General features: G+C 41.7%; 1 protein-coding gene across 1 annotated transcript in view; it reads left to right on the top strand.

Annotated features, from left to right (window-relative positions):
* Window positions 1–5,769: 5,769 nt before the first annotated feature.
* Window positions 5,770–21,083, top strand: part of ppp4r4 (protein phosphatase 4, regulatory subunit 4) — a 116,592-nt gene continuing 101,278 nt past the window's right edge. The window contains exons 1-3 of the mRNA XM_023973829.3: window positions 5,770–6,043; window positions 6,972–7,147; window positions 9,071–9,144. Coding sequence (XP_023829597.1) covers window positions 7,043–7,147; window positions 9,071–9,144 — 179 coding nt within the window. The 5' untranslated portion in view covers window positions 5,770–6,043; window positions 6,972–7,042. The remainder of the gene's footprint in view (window positions 6,044–6,971; window positions 7,148–9,070; window positions 9,145–21,083) is intronic.

Here is a 21,083-nt window from a genome sequence, read left to right as displayed (position 1 = left end):
AATAAAAAAAAAGTATTTATTGTTTATTGTTTTACATAAATGTTTGGCAATGGACTAGGAAGGCCTTGGAGATCGACCAGTCAATCGCAATCGACCGGTTGGTGACCACAGCTCTAGAAAGTTTAGTGCAGTTCAATCTCGTGCTTTCCTCTATGGGCTAATATTTGTTCTGCGTGGCAGTCCTGGGGTAGCTGCATGGCAGTCTCGGGGCTACTGTGCGCCCGCGCACGACTGCAGCTTAGAGCGAACATTGGTTATGGGTATGCTTGTCATCGGCTTTTAGGATAAAAAGAAACGGAATAGAGCTACAGTAAGCACAGGCAAAATCCAAGAGGAAAACCTGGTTCAGTCTGCTTTCAGCAGGACAATAAGCTAAATCACAAGGCCAAATATACCCTGGTTGCTTATCAAGACGACATTGGTAGGTTCCTGGATTCAAAATCTATGGCAAGACTTGAAAATGGCTGTATAGCAATGATCCACAACCAATTTGACAGAGCTTGAATAATGTTATGTAAATGAGATATTTCTGTATTCTTTTGTAAATTAGCAAAAATTTCTAAAAACATCTTTTCACTTTGTCATTATGGGGTATTTTGTGCAGATGGGTGAGATATATATTTTTTAATACACTTGTAATTCAGGCTGTACCACAATTACATGTSGAATAAGTCAAAGGGTATGTATACTTTCTGAAGGCACTACAGATGTGGAAATGTATCAGTAAAGCATTGACTTGGTGAGTGTGCAGGAAGGAGTACTGACAGCTGTGAAATGGGGCTATCGGCCATGCTCATTTAAGTTGTTAGTAAAAGAGGATGTGGTTGTGTCTCAAACTGCACCCTATTCCCTCCATAGTGCACTACCTTTTACCACTATTCCCTACATAGTGCACCAAGTTTTGCTAGGGTCAAAAGTTGTGCGCTATGTAGGAATTAGGGTGCCATTTGGGACGCTCTCCCACATTTCCATGATACATTTCTAGTGCACCTTTGCTCTACAATTATTTGTTGAAAACTGTTAAATCAAATCAAACTTTATATATGGAGCACATTTCTTACAAGGGATGCATTTTAAAGTGCTTAACAAATACAATAATAAAAGGTGGTAAAAAATGTAACAATACATTTTCTGAAAGAGACAAATTCAAATAGTAAAACAATAATAATAAAAAGTGGACATGAGAGACTAATGCATTAAAATACATATAAATAAGCAAGATACAGTATATAGAATAAAATAAATAAAATAGATAGTCTGACTAAAAGCACCATAATTAAAAGCTTGGCTAAAAAGTTGTGTCTTAAGATGTTTCTCCATCATCCCCTGAATATATAATTTCCATAGTCATGGCACGCTTTGTTTAAGAGCTATTGAAGATTCAAATACAGAATAATGTTATTTTTTTGAAGGCTTGGATTTTTCTCCATCCTCTCCTAATTCAGAATATATAATTTTCATCTTGATGGCACACTTTGTTTCAGAGCTATTGATGATCGGGAAAAAAAAAAGAGAAGACATTTCAACAAAAGAATTGGTGTTGGTTTTTCTCCATCCTCCCATGATTTAGACTATACCATTTCACAGTGATGACATGCTTGGTCCAGTACCTATTGAATATTGAAATCCCCCCAAAATCAACAATTCTAAATTTCAACAATAAAAAAATGTATGGATTTTTCTCCATCCTACCCTGATTCAGAATATATACAGTGCCTTCGGAAAGTATTCAGACCCCTTGACTTCTTACATACTTTGTTAGGTTACAGCCTTATTCTAAAATGTATTAAATTGTATTTTTTCCTCAGCAATCTACACACAATACCCCATAATCACAAAGCAAAAACAGGTTTTCAGAATGTTTTCCTAATTTATATATTTTTAAAAGGAAATATTACATTTACATAAGTATTCAGTACTTTGTTGAAGAACCTTTGGCAGCGATTACAGCTTTGAGTCTTTTGGGGTATGATGCTACAAGCTTGGCACACCTGTATTTGGGGAGTTTCTCCCATTCTTCTCTGCAAATCCTCTCAAGCTCTGTCAGGTTGGATGGGGAGCATTGATGCACAGCTATTTTCAGGTCTCTCCAGAGATGTTTGATTGGGTTCAAGTCCAGGCTCTGCCTGGGCCACTCAAGGACATTCAGAGACTTGTCCTGAAGCCACTTCTACGTTGTCTTGGCTGTGTACTTAGGGACGTTGTCCTGTTGGAAGGTGAACCTTCGCCCCAGTCTGAGGTCCTGAGCGCTCTGGAGCAGATTTTCACCAAGGATCCCTCTGTACTTTGCTTCATTCATCTTTCCCTCGATCCTGACTAGTCTCCCAGTCCCTGCCGCTGAAAAACATCCCCACAGCATGATAATGCCACCACCATGCTTCACCATAGGGATGGTGCCAGGCTTCCTCCAGACATGACGCTTGTCATTCAGGCCAAAGAGTTCAACCTTGGCTTCATCAGATCAGAGAATCTTGTTTCTCATGGTCTGAGAGACCTTTAGGTGCCTTTTGGCAAACTTCAAGCGGGCTGTCATCAAGTTGTAGAAACATCTCAAGGATAATCAATTTCGAGTCTCATTGCTAAGGGTCTGAAAACTTATGTAAATAAGGTATTTCTGTTTTTGTTTTATTATAAATTTGCAAACATTTCTAAAAACATGTTTTCGATTTGGCATTATGGGTTATTGTGTGTAGATTGATGAGGAAAAAAGTATTTAATCAATTTTAGGACAATGCTGTAAAGTAAAAAAATGTGGAAAAAGTGAATGTGTCTGAATACTTTCTGAATGTACTGTATAGTGCCATTGTAGAGTTAGCCTATTACACTATATGCAGCAATTTCCCAATATGGCCGCCATCCAGCTCCCCGGGGCCAAATTAGAGCAGTTCCACCTGTTTTTTATGATTATAAATTTGCAAACATTTCTAAAAATCTGTTTTTGCTTTGTCATTATGGGGTATCGTGTGTAGATTTATGAGGGGAAAAAACTATTTTAGCATTTTAGAATAATTCTGTAACGTAACAAAACGTGGAAAAAGTCAAGGGGTCTGAATACTTTCCGAATGCACTGCATAACGTTAATTTAAATGTCCAAAAATAGATGTACCAACTGCAGATTACCCCTTTAAGACATCACATTTCAGCCCCTGCGTAGTGATAAAATGTTCAGTGATACTTGTAGATAACATGTTCCAAAACTGTTTTTCATATTAAGCAATATGCTAAGAATAGTTTATCATAGATGTATCCCTCTTGATTTAAATTAAGACAATACTTACAATATTGCTTCATATGAAAGCCCTATTTTGGGACGCATTACATATCATTCTCATCCACAGATCTAATTCAACATTTTGAGATCACTATAGCCATGTTCCTATTGGCAGTTTGAAGTGACTCAAATCCCATTGATTTGCATATCCGATTCAAATCTATATTTTTCCTGCAGTCTGAACAGTCTCTGGTCCCGTGTGGCTCAGATGGTAGAGCATGGCACTTGCAACACCAGGGTTGTGGATTCAATTCCCATGGGGTACCAGTATGAACAATTAAAAAAAATATTTTCTGGATAAGAGAGTCTACTAAATGACTAAAATACAAATGTAACTAGCACATGGAATTTGATATTTCAAGCCACCTTTTTAGGTGGTTTGAAGTAAGATGTGACTTGTGTCTGAATGGTAAAATCTGATTGATTTGCTCTCTAGTGGTTTTTAGACTGTTATTTGACATATCTTGTCACTTGCTAGCTGCTCTGTTGACAGTTTGACAAGAACATGTGGTAGATAACTAGCTTGTTAATTGTTTACAAACTAGTGAATGCGCTGGAAAACCAAACAGCTACCTAACTACTGTGGCTAGTTAGCTGACTGCTGTGGCTAGCCAAAAACAATTTGTTTTGAAAGTTGGATCATCTTATCCTTTGAGGCTTTAAATGTGTTCTTACCCTATGATTTTAACATTCAATGCAACTGGGAAATGTCTATGGCAGGCATTGTTGTCACCTTAGCTTGCGGCATAACTTCTGAGTGATAGGAAACACCAGCACCGCCACCAATCAGCCTACACCACTGCACACATGCCTGTCGTTACTATGACAACTAGTTTAGCCTTGTCAGCAAATTACTGCTGTCTGAACACATACACATCCGATTTGGTCACTTGTAACCTTCTGTTTGGACAGTCAGTAGTCCAAAACTGATTTGAAAAACAAAACTGATTTGAGCATTAAGGCCTGCAGTGTGAACAAGGCTTTAGAGGGGGCTAAAATGTGAAGGGTCAAAATAAAAAAAATCTGCTGCTGGAGGGAGGACGGCTCATAATAATGTCTGGAACAGTGCAAATGGAATCATTTGCATAAGTATTCACAACCCTGGGTCAATACGTTGTAGAAGCACCTTTGGTGGCGATTACAGCTTTGAGTCTTGGGTATGTCTGTATCAGCTTTGCACAGTTCCAATCTAGATTTGTTTCGAACAATAATGTCCACAGTAAGATGTACAGTAGGCCTGATCATTTTTCATCTTCACCTGTATTTACTCTTAGTTACGGTTGCAGTAGCTTGCTAGCTTGTTGTGGCTAACGTTAGCTATTAGCTGTGTAAAAGGCCAGGGGACTGTTTGAAAGAGTAACTCACATATAGTAGAATGAGAGACAGTACTCTCTTATTTCTGCTTATCATCACCTGTTATAAAATGACAACAATACCTTGCTAACTGACTTTCTTTTCCACTGTCGAAGCACTGTTTCCTTTAGCATTCTGCCCTGTTCTGAAATAACTCCCTGGGTTTACCGTCATGCTGTGGATGTTTGGACAGGACGTGTCGTCTTATTTGTTTGTTGTTTTTTAGAGACTAATTACCAGTGGCGATTTTAGCATGTACATCTTGATGGGGCAAAAATAAAAAATTAAGTTTGATCCATGCCAGCAAAGACACTACACAACACTAAACAATACATTAATTGCACTATAACTGCGAAAAGCGGTGCCCACAAACTGTTAGGGCCTACATAAAGTTCTACCAACAGCAGAGCTTTCCAGCACAATGGAGTAATCCTTACCACCGCTAATCCTGGCTATCAGTGGAGCCTTGTCTGGCAGGGAAACAATTAATTCAGCCTTGTTTAGTGTCTTTTTAAAAACCATAGCTGATATGGCTGACTTGCTTAACTAAGCACTTCCCCCACAAAACAAATTGTGAGTGCTCCTCGTTAATTCTCAAAGTGTGTATGAAACCAAGAGAGAGAAACTCATTGCTGTATTTGCGTTTCATGACGATTGAGCTCAGTCAGAAYTTGTGGCTGTCTTGAGTCCATTTGATGACAGTGGCGAGTGGGATTGATAAATCAGTGGCTGACAGCGCATCATCTGCTGCCGAACTGCAGCGTGTGGGTCGCGGAGGGATCTTCAAGAAAACTGCAACAAAAAAAAGATCTGGTAAACCGCGAAGCACACGGGCATCTCCCACTTGCGTAGCTGCCAAATTTAGCAGAGACCGCTGCTAAACATAGAGCGCACTGAACAGTGAGTGCAGTTGCACTTGACCAAATCAATTCCAGTAATCAATAAAATAATTATACATTTACTCTGACACGTTGCGACCCACCATTAACAGGTATGCGACCCATTTTGGATCGTGACCCATTACTTTAAGAAAGGCTGATCTAGACCCAAAACGTAAAAGCAGGTAACTGCATTTTCACATTGACGTATAGATGACGCTAAAGGCCGACCAGAGGCTTTGCTGAAATTGCATTATATCAGGGGGTTTTCAGCGCGAAAAAGTATATACGTGTGGCCATTTTCACGCTTCTATACCAAATCGAACTATTTTCAATCTTATCTAGCTAGTACTGGACTAGAATTTGATGAGAGGTGCATTACGTTCTTTCAGCCAGGCACTGTAGCATGTCGTCGCCATGGAAACCTCTTTAGTCGCTGCAGTGCGTTTCCGTGGTGTAAACAGTATGTGCGTGTGCGTGGATTATGTTGAAAATTACAGGGCCGAGAGAGATATTTTCAAGGTGTCTGGAAAATGAACACGTAAACTATAACATTGTTTTTTTGTTTGCTTGGAGTAGAGATATATTTTTCTGTTGTTGATAGTAATGTTTTTAGCACAGCAAAAAGGGCATAATCTGCTACTCACTTCACTTCAGTTAAACTCCAACCTGGCTAGCTAGCTACAGTATTAACGTTTTAGCTAGCTAACGTTACATTTGTAGGCTAATTTGAATCTTGATAGGTAGCAACTGTGGGTAGATGGATTTCAAAGCTTAGCTTTGGTAGTTATGTTGTTGTAAGATAGCCAGCTAACGTTAGCTATTTTGGCAAACTATTTTTTGGTTTACATGTAGAGTTTTGCTTTGGCTAAGTCTGTCTCAGCTGTTTATTAGTCAGCAGCAATGAACCACTTTCATCCATCGAAAAGGACTTCATCATTCTGTCACTTGGAACAGGTCGAAACTACTCTAATATAGGAAGTGAACTTGGAAACATTACTTCTGCTATGAAGTACTGTAGCTAGCTAGTTATTTCAAGATAATAAACAACGTCTCTAAGTGCACCAGGGAACGTTAGCAAGCTCGTAGGTCGTGTTATTCTAAAAAAACTAGCTAGGTAGCCAAACCAAACCAGTTGACGATGAGAGCTTGTCGTGGGAATTGAGTGCATCACTGTTTGCGATAGTAGGTGACAAGGTGGGATATTAGGTGACATCTCACCTTGTGAGATTTAAGCATAACTACAGCATTTTTTCATTATTTATACATAGATAGAAAGCTGTCAAATCAGAGAGGGAGATGATCATGCTTTTCGGATGTGCTTGGAACTAACGTTACTCAGCATCATCATCTATCACCACTGCTACCCATCAAGTTCCAAGGCAGTAACGTTAGCTAACATCAAATAAGCTTTCTCGTGGGTGGATCAGCTTTCCCCAAATCAAAGAATTCATCTTACACATTCACAGTTTGGAGCCATGACCATGACAAGGCTTTAACACTTGCGACAGCTGTTCCAAAAAGGAGACTAAAAACACAGATGTTCGTCAGCAAAATGACTTTGAACCAGTCCAGCCTGTTTGGTCAGGTAGACGATCTGCAAGACTTAACATTCATCGAAAGACCTATACGCAGGAGTCTAAAGGTATTTGACAAGAAAGTGCATAGCTAACGTTATGTTTGAAATATTGATCTTCTGCTATTTCTTTACTATATTCCGCGTGATGTTTTTGTATGCCTTTTTCTCAGAAAATTGTCTTTGTAGAAATGTAATTGAAATAATTTCATACATCACTAAAAACAGGATTATAGGCTATGATTAGATATTCTGATATCAAAGCCTAGGTTTGTTAATGTTACGAAGAGCCTATATGAAAATGTATATGTAGCTATGCTGACAATGCTTATTGTCACCTTCATCTGCCATTTGTATTTTCCTTTTCTTTTCAGTTATGGTTCTGCTTTATTACAGCAAAACATAGGCACCTGCCTACACTTAGCCCTTGTCATGACTTAGCCTATATCATAACTTTTAGTTCCTCGCACAAATAGTCAATGGAACATGCTATCGCACTGTAGCCTGGCGACACGGCAGCGACAGTTATCATTTCAGCATCAGTGTAGGCTACCCCTGTGAAATCGCTACTTGCACGAACCAAAGCCGCGTTCAAAACAACTGGGAACTCGGAAATCGCCGACTTCCGACGTCAATGCGTTCAAGACAATTGGGCACTCGTGGGAGAAAAAAATCTCCGACTGCAAAAATCGGTTTGAACGGTCATCCGACTTGGAATTTCAAGTCAGGAACACTTTATGATTTGACCTAGTTTTTTCACAAGGTCCCAGTTGTCTTGAATGGTGCTTTCCGAATTCCCAGTTGCTTTGAATGCAGCATAAATCACTACAAGAACCGACTATGTAATGGGGTTGCCCACACGTTTGCTTTCTCCTGTGACGCAGCTTCTGTCAGCTGTTTGCATCACTGGCTCTCTTTCTCCCCCTCACTTGCCCGCTCCTCCACTGCGGACAGTATCTGCAGAACAGTCAAGGATTTCCTCTCCATCAAAAATAGYCACCCTCCTCTATGCTGTAGTTCAGGGGTTAGCAAGAGGCAGCCCACAAGCGTTTTTTAAATTCTCCCTGCTGTAGTTTGTGGATCCTCTTGGTGCAAATGTGATATTAAAACATGGACAACCTTAGGGAATGCATAAAGGGTTAGAGTCTCATCTTTCTCCTCGTCCTTTCTTTAAATACTTGTTAGGCTGACAGTGGGGTAGTGAGGAAAGGGTTAGGCTACTTTAACTATCTTATTCTGTATGCATGGCTGCTGCTTCCGAGGTGGGCGTGTGTTTTCTGTGCTCCGCTTTCTTTTTTTCTGTGTCGAGGAGGATCCAGAGTGAGGCGGCTCAGATAATGAGAGAAGCTTCAACGTAAGAGACTACGCACACACACACCCACACTCCCCCTGGTCCCCCACGCACACTCTCCCACACAAGCAAACAGGGACAGAGAGAAATAACTGCAGTCAGTCTGTCGTGCCTCACTGCAACCCCCTTACTTATGACTCGCTGAGTCAATTTAGAACCGTGCTCAGAATCCTGTCCAGCCCTCACCACATCAACCCAGAATTTGCCCTCCTCCTCCCCCTCCTCCCCCACTCAAGTCTGGGTAAACAGGTCATTACTAGTGCAATAGGATGCCCAGTCACAGTGGTAGAGCCAGTGAAGCGACAGATGGGGCCAGAATGTAGTTAACCTTCCCTCCCTCCCACACACACACACACACACACATTCACATAATGGAGTCCCTTTGCACACAATGGTTGAATCAACATTGTTTCCACGTCATTTCAATTAAATGACATTGAACCAATGTGGAATAAAGGTTGAATAGACGTTCGTGCCTAGTGGGTGAGCATCCTCATAAGTTACTTAGTTATCGATTTGATCAGCAGCACAGTGGTTTTGTAGATGGCGATGTGTCCTTTATAAAGTTGTCCAATGTCTGTTTTTATTAGGCTTGAACTTATTAATCTCTCATTATCTTCTGTCTACTGTTCTACTTTCAGACTGCTGAAGAGATAGAGAAGCTGACTGTGGACGAGGATTTGAATGACATTGAGCGGGCGGTCTACCTCCTCAGGTAAAGGGGAATGGAGGGCTATTGTAAGAGACCACAGTCATTTTTAATCACAAACAGTCTCTAGACCCTTATGAAAACTTTTGAAATGATTGAATAGGTGTAGCCTAAGTAATGCGGTCAGAGGGCAAGGTGGAGCTATAATCTGATGTCTGCAATAAACATTAGCTCAGGGGTTTCGTTCAATTTAGCTTCCGACTAACCGACCCTCATTAACCGGTCAACAAACGGTTAAATGTTTTTCATTAAGAGATTCATCAAAACAAGCAACTATAGCAAGACTATTACCTTAGTCAAAAGGCTATAGCCTATAATTGAACATGCAACTGCTGTAATGAAGCAGCTAATAAAAAGTMATTTTCAAACATTTGCCAAAATGCAATTTGCGTGAAATCACAGTTGTAAACAGTAGGGTTGGGGATTTTCATATCGTCATACAGTCCTTGTCTCATCCCAGGATTTACAGTATTACTGGCTTAGTACACAAGGGGGAGCCCATTGGATGTCTATTACCAGAATGCTAACAAAATTAGCACAAGTAATAGTGAATTTCCATGGACAGGGCAAGAACAGATGATTAAAAAAATGCAAGGAAATCAAAAGATAGCTGTGGCAGCTGTACAGATAACTCATCYAAAGGGCTTTGACTTTTCAAACGCGGCAGAAAGCTAACACATTTGTATGGCCCTTCACTTTATTAATTCAGCCACTTACTTAGATAACTAGCAAGTTTAAATTAGAGGTCGTGTTAACGCAGAATTTTTTGTTTTTGACGCAGGTAAAAAATATAAAACGCCTAAGAATTATCTTGCTGCTTTTTGTTAACGCAGATCTAAAATGCTTCTTATTGTAATTTCTGCTCAGCATCAGAGAAATGTTGTGCTTCAGTTGCACTTCTYCACTCAGATGAGAATTTACAAATGGGCATTCTATCAACACCACTCTGACTTTTCTCCTGTACTTTTCTCGGTGTAGCCAGTCTACTTTTCTCCGGTAAAATGCAAAATTAACTTCAAGTGAAACATTAGGAAATGTAGCTGGCTACATTCTTTCTATGATAAATATTAGAAATATGATAGCCATGCATCGTCTTTGCATAAAATACCTTGCTTTTTCATTGTAAGATCATTTTCTTGTGTGGTTGCCAGCCAAATAGCGTTGCACTTCTGTTTGTCATCTGATGAAAATTAAGCTATTTTTTTCAGAATATGTTGCATTAATGTATAGTTGCATGTCCCTGGTCACTCTATTCAAGCAAAAAAACACTGTTCACTTTCAATATAAAATGCGACCCCTGTCAATACACAGCTGGACTCACCTTCTCCCACTTTCTCCCGTTGTGCTATTTACAAACAAACACTTGACTGGCTCAACTGTTCTGGGGAACTATGGTAAGCTCCATAATGTAAAATAATGTGACAGGTGAAATGAAGAACACAATCAGCTTTATCTCCTAAYGTATTGCACAAGTTGACTGCAGGTATTTACTGTAAAAGTAGCGACAAATATGAACATTTATTGAAGAAATTCAAATAAATAGTTTCAATGTTATTGAAATACGATCCCGTGGTTATTTCCAAATACCACAGTATACAGTATATAGGGTACACCGCCCAAGCCTACTAAACAGCACACCTTAAGCATGCATTTCCATAAGTGACAGAGACTCTTAAAAGAGGGGGATTCTAAAAGCAACAACTATGATGGGTTGCTAATATGACTAGGATTGTGCCTTTGACTTCTTGACAATGAAAGAAAGTTAATATGAAAACCAATAGAACAGGAGAGAAATGCTGGTTAATGGCAAGAGGAAGTCTCTGTAAAAGAATTGCCTCCACGTTTCTATGGTTGGATTTTGGCTAGGCTACTTTGAAGCAAGGTAAGACATTCATCATTATTTGAAGTAAAGTAAAACGTTCAGGTTTCAAACAATTATACTGCCTCAAGCTCACATTGCGAAGTGGTGGGTGACTCGCTGATAGCATGCCTACCGTTGACTATATAGCCTATGCACTCAAATGGCGAATGGGAGTAGCACTTTAATTACGAGTTGCGATTGAGAAATACAAATACTAGCTCTTTTTAATCGTGGCCATCAAAACAGTTTTAAACACGCGATTACATTTGGAATTGTTCTTTTTTGCTCAATGACTGGGCTTATAAAAGCACGTTTCACTCTAGTACTAGCTTTTCGAGGAGCTGCTCTCACGCTGTCTGACAAGTGATGGGCCATTCCACTCCTTAAACTGATAAGATACATGACGACTAACAAAAATACACACATGCCAATTTACTTCCTCTAAATTATGCTAATTATTCTATAGACCGATAACAGGAGCGGTCAATGTATTTTCGGCAACTAACCAATTAACGGTTAACTGTTAACATCCCTACCATGACCCCATTTTCATATAATTTTTCAGAGTTTCTCTCGCGACCCCATTTTCTAATCAGGTCTCAACACCTACAGTTGAAGTCAGAAGTTTACATACACCTTAGCCAAATACATTTAAACTCAGAAGTTTACATACACCTTAGCCAAATACATTTAAACTCAATTTTTCACAATTCCTGACATTTAATCCAAGTAAAATTCTCTGTCTTAAGGTCAGTTAGGATCACCACTTTATTTTTAAGAATGTGAAAATGTCAGAATAATAGTAGAGAGAATTATTTATTTCAGCTTTTATTTCTTTCATCACATTCCCAGTAGGTCAGAAGTTTACATACACTCAATTAGTATTTGGTAGCATTGCCTTTATATTGTTTTAACTTGGGTCAAACTTTCGGGTAGCCTTCCACAAGTTCCCACAATAAGTTCGGTGAATTTTGGCCCATTCCTCCTGACAGAGCTGGTGTAACTGGTCAGGGTTGTAAGGCCTCCCTTGCTCGGCACACGCTTTTTCAGTTCTGCCACAAATTTTCTATAGGATTGGAGGTCAGGGCTTTGTGATGGCCTCTCTAATACCTTGACTTTGTTGTCTTAACCATTTTGCCACAACTTTGGAAGTATGCTTGAGGTCATTGTCCATTTGGAAGACCCATTTGCGACCAAGCTTTAACTTCCTGACTGATGTCTTGAGATGTTGCTTCAATATATCCACATCATTTTCCTACCTCATGATGCCATCTATTTTGTGAAGTGCACCTGTCCCTCCTGCAGCAAGCACCCCCACAAACACAATGTTGCCACCCCCGTGCTTCACGGATGGGATGGTGTTCTTCGGCTTGCAAGCCTCCCCTTTTCCTCCAACATAACGATGGTCATTATGGCCAAACAGTTCTATTTTTGCTTCATCAGACCAGAGGACATTTCTCCAAAAAGTACGATCTTTGTCCCATGTACAGTTGCAAACCGTAGTCTGTCTTTTTTATGGCGGTTTTGGAGCAGTGGCTTCTTCCTTGCTGAGCGGCCTTTCAGGTTATCTTTATATAGGCCTCGCTTTACTGTGGATATAGATACTTTTGTACCTGTTTCCTCCAGCATCTTCACAAGGTCCTTTGCTGTTGTTCTGGGATTGATTTGCACTTTTCGCACCAAAGTACGTTCATCTCTAGGAGAGAGAACGCGTCTCCTTCCTGAGCGGTATGACGGCTGCGTGGTCCCATGGTGTTTATACTTGCGTACTATGTTTGTACAGATGAACGTGGTACCTTCAGGCGTTTGGAAATTGCTCCCAAAGATGATGGGGAGGTCTCCCACATTTTTTCCTGAGGTCTTGGCTGATTTCTTTTAATTTCCCCTTTGATGTCAAGCAAAGAGGCACTGACTTTGAAGGTAGGCCTTGAAATACATCCACAGGTAACCTCCAATTGACTCAAATGATGTCAATTAGCCTATCAGAAGCTTCTAAAGCCATGATATAATTTTTGGGAATTTTCCAAGCTGTTTAAAGGCACAGTCAATTTAGTGTATGTAAACTTCTGACCCACTGGAATGTGACACAGTGAATTATATGAAAATAATCTGTCTGTAAAAAATTGTTGGAAAAATTACTTGTGTCATGCCCAAAGTAGAGTGTCATAAACGACTTGCCAAAACTATAGTTTGTTAACAAGAAATTTGTGGAGTGGTTGAAAAACAAGTTTTAATGACTCCAACTTAAGTGTATGTACATTTGACTTCAACTGTAATTTGGAAAATGCTGCTGTAGCTAATGAACATAGGAAAATCCCTGTCTGGACCTCTAGGCTTCAAGTTGCCAAATGAAAATACCTGACTGGACATCTTGGCTACAACTTAGTAGCCAAATGAGTCACATGGAGAAGTCTGGCTTTGTTTGGAAAATGTGGGAGTTTACAAACCATTGAACATTGACTGTTATTACATATTGATTGTGTGTCGAGGGGTCCATCTCTGCCACTGCAGACCCAACATTCGAATCTGCATTCTCCTAACATAACAACACACTTGAGTCAACCGTGGAACGTTCTGGAGCAAGAAGCTAGCTTGTCGCTTCTTGAGTTCTCAGGGAATGTGTGGAGATCACTGTGCGATGCTAACTTAGCCGTCTGCTAGGCCTGCATGTGTCCCCTTCTAATGACCTTGATTTATTTGGAGTTCTGAGTAAGACATTGGATTTATAGGGGATCAAGCAGCAAAGCTGCGAGAAATCCTATTGTATTTGTTGGCGTTGGTTATTATTATTGTTCTTCCGTAAGGGGAAATTCAATGGTAAGGTCAATCTGAGCATGAAAAAACTAAATAGCTAATTTCCTAATTACACTACTTTCATATTTAATTGAATGTGTGTATTTTGAAGTACAGACTATAGTTGGCCTTTATATTTTCGAAATGTTGTGTTATTGTTAATACAAGGTAGGATATAAAGTSTCAAAATAAGGCTTTTCAGTCAACCAGATTTCATAGCTTTTGGCAATGGCTCACAGAACTTGTTTTGGTACTCACATCTGTCCTCCTGTGTTTCTGACAAAGTCAGAAGGTTAATGAAACAATATCAAACACATTTTAGTCCATTGAGTGCTAGTATAGAATTTTACAATCTAGTAAAGATAGAACGCTGATTTGGACAGGCGGTGTCACATCCGTAACATTTTTGAAAAAGTTATTGTAGATGCATTTAGAGTATAAATGTATTCAAATTTTCTATGCAAAGCTAACTTTCATCAAGGGCTGAGGGGATGTGTAATTGGTTGCCTTTCTATCTTTGTCAGTACTCATTCTAAGTGTAACGGATGTGACTGTTACATACACTTCATAAAATGATTATGGACTCACTAGTCAGCATCACTGCATAACGCGATCATAATAAAATGTTCATGCACTTCCTACTGCTTCCGAAGTGTGTTTATGTTAGATTAAGATAGCCAGCTAGCTTAYTATCTGTGTGAGTGATCCGTTACGGGTCTACGCACGTTCTCTTATGAACTGCAATGATGCGTTGTTCTGCTAACCGGAGCATTGCATGTGATCATAATAAAGGTCTTAAAAACYTTCACCGGTCATGCTGAGTTTACTTCCTGAGTAAGCACGGGTACCCCCCAGTGACAATATTTTTCAGTGTCTGTGTGGTACTTGAGAACTGCAGCTGTCAAGCCTGAGGTGATTTACGATCTGACAAGTAATTGACGAAAGTGCGAACCCTGTGCCATTGGTAGGTTATAAAACTTTTTTTTACCCTTTCACATGATGACAATGAAAAATAGTTTAACCCTTCATAGGAAAGACATCGACATAATGAAATATGTCAAGATATAGTAGAATCATAAAACACGGGACGAGATGTTAAAACTGTCCATTGTGCCAATAGATGGTATGCACTCACATGAGATTTGCCGTGATGTTGACAGAGTGGCATGGGAGGTTTATTTTTTAGACTGGGTTAAGATGTCAATTTTGGGACACATCCTCAGTAGTGTGCCTTCGAATCAGTGGGTGTTTCGGCCTTTAATCACTAAACACCCTCATCAAAGGTGGCCAGCTAAAGGGTGATCAAGCCTTAGCTTGTGTCCCATGCCCAATTAAGATTCCCACGGGACTATGCAAGGCAGGGTGTCCTCTTCCCTGAGCCAGCCCTACAGCTGACCGCATACCTCATATGCCCTCCTCAAGTTGGAGGATCTGAATTGGGTTCTCAGGTGGGGGTGGGGGGTCTGAAGTTATAGCCCAGCAAGGGTCCTTCCGTTTGATCCCAGATCCACTGGCTGCCTCTTTCAGCTGCTTGAGAAACTGCTCTGACGGTCTGCCGCAGAGCCTGTCCATAGATTCCAAGTTCTTTCAGCAAACCTGATGGTGGAAGAAGCCACGAGTCCTCTGCATCCCACTTCAACTGGCCAGACTTTTGCATTCCAGCCACGCTGAGTTGCGTCTGCTGCCAACTCTGTGTAACGCAGTTTCTTACGCTCGTAGGCCTCTTCAACAGAGTTTTCCCACGGGACTGTGAGAGCTCTATGATGTACACAGCCTTTCGTGAAGGGGACCAGAGTACCATGCCTGGCCTAAGGTTGGTAAAGCAATCTCAGTGGAAAAATTTGTTGCTGGGCCAATATCGACAAGCATCTTCCAGTCCCGGCCATGGCTAGGTGTCCAGTTTCTGGCTTCGTAGGAGGATGCTTGGGCCTTTTCTGTCCCTCCCGGATGAATGTTGTTGTTTTGACGGGATTGCTTGTTTTTTGGAGGTAATGAATTGGTTGCACTCCTCTTGGTCTCAAGTGCTGCAGCCAGCTCTTGAGGACCTGATTGTGCCTCCAGGGTGTAGCGGCCTTGTAAGAGGCGGGTCCTGCAACCTGCATTATATGTCTGAGAGTCGCTGGGAGCTGGGCAGAGGGGGCAGGTCGGGTCCTCGCCATACCATTGATGTAGGTTTTTTGGTAATGGAAGCACATCATAAACAGCTCTTATGATGAAGCTGATGTTGCTTGCCTCCATTTGCCAAAGCTCACTCCAGTTGATCTTTCTCCTCTCCAGGCCTTCCCACCGTGTCCATTGCCCTTGTTTAGCAAGAGAGACAGCCTTTGCACTTCTTGCAGTCTCCTCCTGTCTGCGCACCTCCTCGACCACCAGCTTCCTGCGTTCAGATGTTGTTGCCTTATGGAACGTTGGTTTGCTTGCTGCCAGGCCAAAGCCTCCTCTTCCATGCTGGATATTCTCCACAATGTCTTGGTGTCTCAGRGCTGATGTTGCTTGCTGCACAGCCTTGGATGATGTCCATCTCCGTCCAGTTTGTAGGGTAGGCCTTGCTAATGGTCTGGTCTTTGGAGTCCTTCAATGTCATCTGAAGTCTTACTTTAGAGCACTTGTACTCCTCCGTTAGACTTGTAAGAGGTAGTTCAAGGACCCCTTTGCCATAGAGGCCGATGTTACTCAGGCATCGTGGGACACCCAGCCATTTCGTCACGTAGGAGGTAATGGTTCGCTCCATCTTCTCCACTATTGTTATTGGGACCTCATAGACGGTGAGTGGCCACATTACCCGGGGGAGAAGTCCAAACTGTAGGCACCAAAGCTTGAGCTTCCCAGGCAGTAGGGTCTTGTTGATGTTCTCAAGACCGTCGGCGATGTCCTGCCTTACTTGCTGCACTTGATCTTTATCCCGGAGGCTTTCGTTGTACCATCTRCCCAGGCTCTTGACAGGTTGCTCAGACACCGTTGGTATCGGGTCATCACCAATGCAGAACCTCACATCTTTAAGCTGTCCCTTGACTATGGAGATGCTTCGAGATTTGCTTGGCTTGATTTTCATCCGGGCCCACTTGATGTTATCCTGGAGTTTTGCAAGTAGCCGCCTGGTGCATGCTGCAGTGGTGGTCAGTGTAGTCATGTCTTCCATGTATGCTCGGATAGGTGGGAGACGGAGCCCTTCCTTAGTTCTCTCACCGCCGACCACCCATCTCGATGCCCTGATGATGACTTCCATGGMCATAGTGAAGGCCAGAGGTGAAATTGTACAGTCTGCCATTATGCCTACTTCCAAGCGTTGCCATGTTGTTATGAAGTCAGGTGTTGTGAAACACAATTGCAGGTCTTGGAAATAGGCCTTTACCAGTGTAGTGATGGGTTCTGGTATGTGAAAAATGTTAAAGGATTCCCAGAGGAGTTCATGGGGAACTGAGCCAAAGGCATTGGCCAGGTCGAGGAAGATGACATAGAGGTCTCTCTTGTCCTTCTTAGCTGTTTGGATCTGGTGCCAAATCATACTAGTATGTTCCAGGCAACCAGAGAAACCAGGAATGCCTGCTTTCTGTACAGATGTATCAATGTACTTGTTCCTTTCCAGGTAAGTGGWCAGCCTCTGTGCTATTATACTGAAAAAGATCTTCCCTTCGACGTTGAGAAGGGAGATTGGTCGGAATTGACTGATGTCTGTCGCATCCTTCTCTTTCRGGATTAGCACACCACCAGCCCTTCGCCATGCCTTTGGTATTATTTCCTTCTGCCACACTATCCTCATGAGCCTCCAAAGAAAGCGTAGAACATCTGGGGCATTCTTGTAGAGCTTGTATGGTATTCCATTAGGCCCAGGAGCCGAGGCCGCTCTTGCTCGTCGGACAACGTTCTCTACTTCCTTCCATTTTGGAGGGTCAGTGTCCAGATTGAATTCTGGTGGTTGAATAGGTGGGATGATTATCTGCTCATGCCTTTTCGTGTCCTGGTGGACCTTTTCCACATGTTCTTCCAGTTCTGGCTTTGGAGTTTTTAGGATTCCACACTTTTCCTTTGCGAAGAGGTCTTTGACAAACTTAAAGGTTTTTTTATAGAACCGTGTTCTTGAGTGTTCCTTCTTCCTATGAAGTTTCCTTAAGTTTTCCGCTCTTCGCAAGGTTGCCAGCCGACATTTGATGTCTGCTTGGAGTAGCATGAGACCTTCTCTCTCTGCATCAGAGGCCTTCTTCCACTGATTTCTCAGCTGCCTTCTCTCTCTGACAAGTATCTCGATCTCTTGCTGCCTCCTAGATTTGGCTGGCGCGGGTGGTGTCTTGCCACTTCTCCTTTCGTTTACTCCAAAGCGCACTTCTCCGTAGTGGTAGATAATGTCTCCCATCCTTTCAAGCTTTTTCTCTGCTGTTCCTACCTGTTGTTCAAAGATTTGTCAGGTCGTTGTTGATTGTTTCCCACTCTCTCTTTTCAACAGCTTTGGGCCACTTCACACTCGGTCTGTGCCCTTTGATCTTTTCCTCTTTTAGAGGTCTCTGTGGTTGGGTGAGTTCATCTACCGGCATTTCTGTGCTTGTTATCCTCCTCCGTTACAGGGGTGCTGATGCTCTGCGAACTTTGGTTTGCGTCCCGTCGCTGTGCTTCATTCGACTGATTTGACTGGCTGCTTCGTAAGAAGTACTGGTCAATGCGAGGTCCCTGTCTCTGCTCTCCCAAGCACCTTTTCCTCCCTTGATGGATCCTTAACCCCCTTGCCGATGTTACTCTCTCCCAACCACAGCTGCACACCTGAAGTGTGTGTCCTGCTGCTGTTATGGTTGTTTCATGTGCTGTGTTCCTACTCGTRGTCGTTTCYGTTCCTSGGTCCGTAGCCGTGTGATCAGTCGTTGAGCCATCTTGCGCCCCAGCTCTCGCAGGCTCTAGGGGTATGTTCCTTTGTTGACTTTCAGTAGCACTTAGCGGGTGTCTCCAACATACTGAAGCAGCGTCGGAGACTGCCAACATGGGTAGCTATGAATGAGGAATAAGTGCAGCTAGCTCAAATAAATATGGAAATTAAAGTATCAATCGCAGAGTCTAGGGTTAGGCGTATATCACAGAAACATGTGTATGATGTATTTAATACCATTCCACTTATTCCGCTTCTGTGGAGTATATACTGTACAGTGCATTTGTTAACTATTCAGACCCCATCCCTTTTTCCACATTTTGTTACGTTACAACCTTATTCTAAAATAGATTAAAACAAGAATACATCCTCATCAATCTACACACAATACTCCATAATGACAAAGCAAAAACAGGTTTTTAGAAATGTTTGCAAATGTATACATTTAAAAAAAAAAAAACGATTACTTACTTATTTACATAAGTTTTCAAAACCTTTTGTTATGAGACTCGATATTGAGCTCAGGTGCATCCTGTTTCTATTGATCATCCTTGACATGTTGATTGGAGTCCACCAGTGGTAAATTCAATTGATTGGACATGATTTGGAAAGGCACAAGCTTCTATATATTTGTGACTCGTTTCAGGAAACTAGGTGTATGTCGCATGTTTTTTGGCAGAAATGCTTTCTGGAACATTCCACTAACGGTCCCTAAACGTAGCTGCTGCTCATTCCGTCTGCTCGAAAATGATTAAAAGTAAGGCCCGCATAGAGACACATAACAGCTTTACTGGTAGTACTGCTACTACCAGAAATACTACACCTGCACCTGTCGATGACACAGGTTGTTCTGCTTCCACGAGCACATCCACTGCTAGCATCAGTAATTCTACATTTGTTGTTATCCTAGCCTACATGGACACTGACAGTTGTGAATCTGATGCAGCCGAAGAGCTACTGGCCCTTTACCCGGGAAAGCACCGAACAACAGACAGGGATGTTGGACCATCGAAGAGGCGCAAATATGATGAGAACTACATTGATTTGGGGTGCACTTATATTGGGAGTAGTGCCTTTCCTCAGCCACAGTGTGTTATATGTGCAAAAGTACTATCTCACAACTCAATGAAACCTTCACTCTTGTGYAGACATTTAAAAACAAAACATGACATTTTAGAAAAATAAGCCACAAGTTTTTTGAGTGAGAATAAAGACAACTTTCGAAGTAGTAAGACATGTATAAAAGCAACAGATAACATTAATGAGAAGGGGCTAGAAGYGTCTTATATGGTGAGCTACCGAGTGGCGAGGACAGGCAAGCCCCATACTATTGTGGAGGACTTAATTCTTCCTGCTGTCGCGGATATGGCTGGGACAATGCTGGGGGAAAACGAAGAAAAARAACTATACAGACAATGCCTTCATCAAACAACACGTTTCACGACTCATCAGTGACATGGCAGGAGATGTTTTGAAGCAATTACTGCTTTGCATACAAGCCAGTGAATTATATGCGTTACAGCTGGATGAGTCAACAGACGTGGCGGGCCTGGYACAGCTCCTGGTATATGTCCGTTATGTTTATGGGGGGGTCAGTTAAGGAAGACATCCTCTTCTGCAAAACACTGGAAACCAGGACAACATGAGAGGATATTTGTAAAGTACTGGACAGCTTGTGACATCAAATGGAATTTGGTGGTCAAGTGTTGGTATCTGTACTGATGGCGCAAAGTGGAGTGGTAACGTGCGTGCAAGCAGTTGCTCCCGATGGCACTTGGGTACACTGCAGCATCCACCGAGAGGCTCTTGCTGCCAAGGGAATGCCTGACAGCTTGAAAGATGTTTTGGACACAACAGTGAAAATGGTTAACTTTGTTTAAGCAAGGCCCATGAACTCTTGTGTATTTTCATCTAATGATATGGGCAGCGACCATGTAACGCTTTTATAACATACAGAAGTGAGTTGTTTATCAAGGGGCAAAGTATTGACATGTTTTTTTKAATTGAGAGACAAGCTTAGTTTTCTTTACTGACCATAATTTTCACTTGTCTGACCGCTTGCATGATGACGAGTTTCTCACACGACTGGCCTATCTGGGTGATGTTTTTTCTCGCCTGAATGATCTGAATCTAGGATTACAGGRACTCTCCGCAACTATATTCAATGTGCGGGACAAAATTGAGGCTATGATTAAGAAGTTGGAGCTATTGTCTGCCTGCATTAACAACACACAGGTCTGTCCRTCATTATATGATTTTTTTGTGTGCAAATGAACTCAAGCTTACGGACAATGTCAAATGTGATATAGCGAAGCACCTGAGTGAGCTGGGTGCACAATTACTCAGGTACCGAAACGGACGACACAAACAACTGGATTCGTGATCCCTTTCATGCCCTGCCTCCAGTCCACTTACCGATATCTGAACAAGAGAGCCTCA

The sequence above is a fragment of the Salvelinus sp. IW2-2015 genome, linkage group LG28, assembly GCF_002910315.2.
Source record: "Salvelinus sp. IW2-2015 linkage group LG28, ASM291031v2, whole genome shotgun sequence".
In the NCBI taxonomy this organism is placed as follows: Eukaryota; Metazoa; Chordata; class Actinopteri; order Salmoniformes; family Salmonidae; genus Salvelinus; species Salvelinus sp. IW2-2015.
This window is presented reverse-complemented; position numbering and strand designations above follow the sequence as displayed.